The sequence below is a fragment of the Primulina eburnea genome, chromosome 4, assembly GCF_022965805.1.
Source record: "Primulina eburnea isolate SZY01 chromosome 4, ASM2296580v1, whole genome shotgun sequence".
NCBI lineage: Eukaryota > Viridiplantae > Streptophyta > Magnoliopsida > Lamiales > Gesneriaceae > Primulina > Primulina eburnea.
This window is the reverse complement of record NC_133104.1, coordinates 36121105-36128309: the sequence shown is the minus strand read 5'-3', so window position 1 is coordinate 36128309 and position 7205 is coordinate 36121105. Positions and strand designations below refer to the sequence as shown.

General features: G+C 33.6%; 1 protein-coding gene across 3 annotated transcripts; it reads left to right on the top strand.

The window, feature by feature from the left end:
- Positions 1–1179: 1179 nt before the first annotated feature.
- On the top strand, positions 1180–4803 carry LOC140831031 (signal peptide peptidase-like). 3 transcript variants are annotated; one of them, XM_073194719.1, is made up of 13 exons: positions 1180–1377; positions 1545–1604; positions 1780–1871; positions 2274–2389; positions 2472–2623; positions 2748–2833; positions 2922–3049; positions 3184–3234; positions 3368–3454; positions 3563–3632; positions 4139–4275; positions 4387–4464; positions 4573–4803. In XM_073194719.1, exons 3-13 carry the CDS (start codon positions 1832–1834, stop codon positions 4651–4653), a joined length of 1026 nt encoding a protein of 341 aa, XP_073050820.1. In that variant the 5' UTR covers positions 1180–1377; positions 1545–1604; positions 1780–1831; the 3' UTR covers positions 4654–4803. The 3 variants fall into 3 exon arrangements, with proteins under 3 accessions (XP_073050820.1, XP_073050819.1, XP_073050818.1); XM_073194718.1 differs by having other exon boundaries at positions 1545–1684; XM_073194717.1 differs by lacking the exon at positions 1545–1604.
- Positions 4804–7205: the final 2402 nt, after the last annotated feature.

The window sequence follows — 7205 nt, the reverse complement described above, 5'->3', positions numbered from 1 at the left end:
TTAGGAGTGCTTCTCCACCTACTTGAAAATTTGTTTGGGGTCCTCTTATATTTGTATTATGAGATCCCAAACTTTCCCTTGGCGGTTAATGAGATGATGACAAAGTTATTGACCGAGGTTCAACCCCTGTTGCATTCTTCTTCAGATCTACGACCTTGTGATGCGCGAAAGATTCTGTAAGGTCTTGAAGATCTTTTAGACCAATCTTTTATATAGTTGTCATCAGCTTAATTTTTTTTTTGAGATAGTTTTAATTAGACTGATCATTTTTTCTTTGTCGGTTAAAGGTTTTGAATTACCTTGACCTTTCATCTTTGATGTATAAAGTTTTAGTACCAAAATAATTATGTTAACAATCCTTCCGAGATCTTTTTACTAGATGTTGCTCTAAATTTTTTATTCTTTTTTGAATATCCTTTAATGTTCCAATTTTTTCTTGTTTTTCAAAGATTTCCTCAATTTTATGTGGTACATAATATAACTGAATATCATAATTTTGTACTGTCTTTTAGATCTCTATAAGATCGTCGGAGAGTTTAAAAAATCCAGAACTATTTATAGGAATCTATTAATTTGAATAATAAGTTTATATTAGGACACTGATATGTTCTTTTTTATTCATGTTATCTAACCTTGGTTAGCTATTCTTGTAAATATTCCAAAGAATTAGAATAAATCCTGTAAAACTTGGACCTAACTCAACCCCAAAAGCTAGCTCAAAAGGGGAGGATTGTCCAAGACCATATATACAACTCCCAGGTATTTTATCCAACCGATGTGGGACAACTAACACACCCACCTCACGCCCAGGAATGAACATCTGGAGCCTGAATTTTACAAATGACCTAATTATGGGCAGAACGAGTGGCCTAATTATAGGCAGCCCAACACATAACGATGAAACCCGGACTTTGATATCATGTTAAGATTGGAACTTGGACCTAACTCAACTCCAAAAACTAGCTCAAAGGAAGAAGATTGTCAAGACCATATATACAACTCCCAGTATTTTATCCAATATGTTTGGATTCATAATTTTAAAAAAAATCTCACTCAAATATTTAATTACAAAATAATAATATTTTATATTTGAAATAATTTTATATACGGTTTCTGATAAAATTATAACCTTAAGAATATTTTAAATCGCTTCGTCAAAATGATTGATGAGTTCAAGAAAATTGAAGTCAATAACGTTCTTAAATTCGTCCAACCCTTTCCCTTCTCTTCGTTTCTTTTGACGGTAGAACTAAAACCTCCTCCGTGTGAAAAATCTCACACTAAACACACTATAGACGGTTGTTTGATCTGTGTTGAATTTGGAGATTGAATTCTAAGGGAGAGTGACAAAAGCCCAAATCCACGTCACCTCGCGAGGTTTGACCCGGTTTCTTTTCTTTTTATACGTTATTGTATATTCGTTTTTTGTTAATCAAGATGTAATTTTTTTATTCCTGTTTAGTGAAGGATTAAATGACATGGGTTTTTGTTTAATTTTACGAATTGATTCAATAATTATGGGAATTTAATTCTCTGGTTGTCAGAGGATTTCTTGATATGGGCCTCTGAATCTGTACTGGATTTCGAGATGCAGTTTACCAAAGGTCTATATTTTGGTGATTTGAAAGATCGTATTTTGGCGCCTTGATTACAGATCACGGTCTTTTGTTTTAGATTACAAACAGTATGGATATATTTTTGTCTGACGCTAATGTAAAGAGTATTGGAAATATTGCTATTTGACGTGTTTATACCATTTTCATTTACCCGACTTTGTAGTTTTTCGTTGGTGAGAAACTGAGGGAAGCTCTGAATTTCCACAATATATACGATGAAGAATAGCGAGAGGCTGGTTAATTTGGCTTTGGCAGGTATGATGTTTTTTTTATTTTAACTGTTACATTTGATTCCACAGGAATAAATATTTGTTTGTTCTAGCAATTATTCGCTAAAAAATGATGCCCCGAATTTGTACTAAAATTTCCTTCTTCACTTGCTCATTGACGTGTGTCCATTTTTTAAGTGCTCGTATCCACAGGAGGACCCCCTCCCCCCATTAACAAGATGAAAAATCTTTGAAATTATATGTATAATCTTTTCAAAAATTCTACTTCCGTCTCGCCTGCAAAAATATGGGTCTGCCCCTGCTTGTATCTGATTATATGGCTTCAGGTTAAATGACCATGAAAATATTGTGGTTGGATGCGATTATAGCTTCTTTATCAGTTTTTGTTAGCACATTCTGATCATGTGTTACTTTGTTTGAATGGCAGGGTTAACCATCGCCCCTCTTGTTTTGAATGTAGACCCAAATCTTAATGTTATTTTGACCGCTTGTCTAACAGTGTATGTGGGTTGTTATCGCTCTGTTAAGCCAACTCCACCATCGGTAAGTTAAACGTCAAATGAAAAGCCACTGATTTGAAGAATTATACTTTTCATTTTCTGAATTACACTGTTGTGTTTTTCAGGAAACAATGTCTAGAGAACATGCCATGCGATTTCCTTTGGTTGGGAGCGCTGTGTTGTTGTCATTGTTTTTGCTTTTCAAATTTTTATCGAAGGACTTGGTTAATGCTGTGCTGACGTGCTATTTTTTCGTACTTGGGATCATTGCTCTTTCGTATGTTTGTCTTATACTGATTATCATCATTTTCTATCTTCAGTTGTGGTAATATATTTTTTTCAGTTTAATGGTGAATAATGGTACTTATTTACAAATCTTCCTTATCCATTCGAACTTGTAGGGCAACGTTGCTACCGGCAGTTAAACGAGTTTTGCCAGAACCATGGAATACTAACCTCATTACCTGGCATTTCCCATATTTTCGGTGTATGTAATTATCATGGTCTCTGCTTCACATCGTATTGCTTCTTATATTCAGAATATTGATATCTATCTTTTCATTTTTGTTATACAGCTTTGGAAGTTGAGTTCACAAAATCACAAATGATTGCCGCAATTCCTGGAGCTTTCTTTTGCGCATGGTATGCATCAAAGAAGCATTGGCTAGCTAACAATATCTTGGGTCTCTCTTTCTGCATTCAGGTTTAATTTACACGTTTTAGTGCCCTTAACGTCTGTCATTTTGACCAAATCTGAAACGTCCACTGTGGATTGCCATTCCATGAGAACTGCTTTTCTGACTTTCATGTTTATTTTTTATCATTTAATGATTCCAGGGAATTGAAATGCTTTCACTTGGCTCATTTAAGACTGGTGCTATTCTCTTGGTGAGAATTGCATTTAGTTTCCGTAAAAGAGTTTTTGTTCTAAGTTTACATTATCCATCAACATGTTTTTGTTAATGTTTCATAGTGTTTTTTGGATTCACAGTTAATGAATGTATTAACATTCAAATTGCAGGGTGGTCTTTTCATATACGATATATTCTGGGTCTTTTTTACGCCAGTGATGGTTAGCGTTGCGAAATCTTTTGAAGCCCCTATTAAGGTCTGTTCATACTTCAAGACAATTATCCGGTGAAGCGTCGTTAACTTGTTGAGCCATTATTAAATATTTCAAATTCATACGTATCATAATTTTGTCTCCCTTTGGCAGCTTTTATTTCCGACTACGGATTCCACACGCCCATTTTCAATGCTAGGACTTGGTGATATAGTAATTCCAGGTATGAAAATATTTTTCTAATAGAACTTAAAATTTCGAATGTAACATCAAACTTCAATGTAAAACCTTACTGGAGAGCAATGACTACCAGTGTGGTGGTAAAATGTAATGATTGGATTGTTGGGGAGCAACAATCACCGGTTATAGTTGTTGGTATTGCAGCAGATGCTCAATTTTATTATTGGGGTTATGTGTTCGGTGCTTATGAGTTGTAGGTAAGTTCAATTGTTGGGAGAATGCAGAACTTTTTTTTCGCAAAAAAAAAAAAAATTATTGCTAGGAACAAGAATTGTCCTTACTAGCACAGTGTGAGATATGATACTTGAGTTGTGTAGTTTTAAAAAAAAATTAGTTATACCATTTTTGTCAACTATATCTTTTGGTATTACTCTAGACACTAGGTCCTGAAAATACTACATGTTCACCCGCTATAGAATTTTTATGATTCGTTTCTTTGTGCATGCTAGTTCTTAAATGGATCAAATATTAAGATTTGTTATTTTTCAGGAATATTTGTTGCATTGGCGCTACGTTTTGATGTTTCCAGAGGTAAAGGGAACCAATATTTTAAGAGCTCCTTTACTGGATATGCAGTTGGTTTGATCCTTACCATAGTCGTTATGAACTGGTTTCAAGCTGCACAGGTTACTAATCTTTTCGAAAAAATTTGATTGTCGTAAAAAAAAAAACAGTACCCTCTCGTATTATTTTTATGATTGACATAGTTACTGTTCTTATCGATCGGATTCGTCTAGCCTGCACTGCTATATATCGTGCCAGCTGTTATTGGATTCTTGGCTGTACACTGCATATGGAATGGTGAAGCCAAATCTGTAAGTAATCCGTGCTTGAAAATCTTCTTGGCTGGCTGTATTTCTATTACTCGGTTACGATGAAAGTGGACATTATTTCTCGAAACCTTATTGTTTTTTTAAATGCAGTTGTTGGAATTTGATGAATCTAAGGCGAAGACTAGTTCGAAAGAAGAAACCGATGGAGATTTGAACAAGAAAGGCAATTGATGATATTTTATAAGTTGGAGGCAAAGAATTTGAAATGCATTTAGTTGAAAACTGAGGAAATGTGACAGTTTAGCAAACAGTTAACTAATGCACCTTAGTTTTTTTGTCAGACTTTGTCACTTGGAAACTTTGCTTTGAGATTGATTTTATGTTTACTGATGGCTTCAATACAATGTGGTAATAATATTACATGTCATCTATACTCTTTCACAAATTTTATAAAATCTGGATTTATATTTGAATTCCAAAAAATATTATACTAAAATTTAATACAAGAAATAATTTGCGAAATTTCAATATTTGTGCCGGTGTAGATATTACAACAAATATTTGTATCATACATTGTTTTTTTTTTTTTCCTTCTTATTACCGAAGTTAACCACATATATTCAAATCCATCGAACTTGAGATAGCCAAATCTCTGTATTTCTATTTGAATAAGAGTTTGTTTCGCAAATTTTATGTACATTCTCACACACACAGGAGATTTGAAACACCGCCGTCGCGGTCTCTTTCACTGGTATCAATTTGATGCACTAACACACCAATTGATCACAACCTCGCCCTTTATCTATGTGAGTCCTTTCTACAGCGTCGATGACATTTCTCTTAGTCATTGCTACAACCTTTGCGTCTCGTGTCCATCATTTAACTATATAAAGTTAATTACACACTATATAGTTCATCTGTTTATTATGCGTGAACACATTTGGTTTGGAGGAAAAACAACTTTTAAAATTCATTACATTGTAAATCACTAACTCATCTCCTATAAAACTTGTTGCATACAATAACCACGACTCTCACTTATTTCAATTTGAAACGCAATCTATTTTTTCCGTGTATACCTTAATCATTTGAGTTTTCATTGGCCATTTTGACTTTATCTGGGATGGTTATCTATATTGATATGGTTAACAACTAACTCATTGTCTCTTTGATGTTGGAGTGCTCTAGTTATAAAATCCATGAGTGAGTTCTTATTAGAGACATACCTCTTGAAAAATGACCGTCTGCAACTTGTGAATGAATAGCTGATTATCAAGTGACTGAAATTTTCTAGCAAAATAATTTAAATATCTCAACGATGTTCGATATTACCGCAAGTGTATGAGTCAAATTTTAATATAGTATAACAAGTACGGGTATTGTCCCACAAAGATTGATTAATAACAAATTTACTCCAAACACAATTCTCTAGTCAACTATAATGAAAATGTGAAATTTTATTAAACTAAATTGAAATTCGAATAAAATGATGAACCAAACACAATATAAATAATTTAAGTTCAAATAATAAACAGACGATTTTTAGGATTTCGGTTAAGCTACCTCTTTATCTTCTCTAATAATTAAATTTCAAATATTAAGTCATGCTTCTGACTGAATTCCATAATCTATCAATATACTCTGACGAACTATATTAAAATAACTAAAAAAAATACAGTAACTAAGTTTTATTGTGTTATTTAACAAGTACAATCGCATTAACGAACCATGAAATCTTCTAACTTTTAACCTATTGGACTATGAATATCAACATGTATTCAACCTCATATGTCTATGCAAAGTGTAGATCATTTGATTATGTTATCTAATGTTGTTATAAAATCTCTTATCGATCTCAATTATAATACATAAATTCACTTCAAAGTTAATTATGCTCCAAAATTGCAATAAACAAAATAAAATAATCAAGAATGTTCAAAATTAAAATTCTATACTTCGATGCAAATATGACTCTCATGCACATTCTTCTCCACTACCTACTGACCAACAAACACAAATCAGCTAGGATTTTTTCAAGCTTGTAACATGGCCTATGTGTGGGATGCCAAGAAAAAGGATAGGTCATATGCAAAGAAGAGAGTAGAATTTAATACGCACTTGAGTTCTTCGTATTTTCTTCTTTTTTTAAGACTTCATTCATTAGGGTTGATATTTCTTTTATTTCCCAAGGCTTTTTTTTCCCATGTCTAGCTAGCCCTTTAGGAATTTTTCATGCCAACACTGGAATCAATAATGACATCTGTTGCATTACCATACCTACTAAACGAACATGTCTCTTGTCAGTCGATCTCACGAATCTTTATCTATGAGGTGGGTCAACCCTACCGATATTCACAATAAAAAGTAATACTCTTAGCATAGAAAGTAATATTTTTTTCATGGATGACCCAAATAAGAGATTCGTCTCACAAAATACGACCTGTGAGAATGTCTCACACAAGTTTTTGTCCTAAACTAACTAGGAGTCGATCTATCTATTGAATCTCACAACCGGAATCATCGGAAGCTCGCTCTCTCATTATGCAACTCAGCATTTAACGACACTACCCCCCATTCCATCAAACTTTTGGAAAATCTTTGAATTGGATTTAATGGGATTCCAAGGGACTGGAACTCAGGTCCACTGCAATCTCATTCAAGTCCGCTGGAACTTCGTTCCAATTGAGTTAAACTCACAGTGCACTGGAATCTCATTCAAGTCCACTGGAATCCCGTTTGAACTTCACTAAATTGAGTGGAGTGCAAATCTGGAATCCCATTTA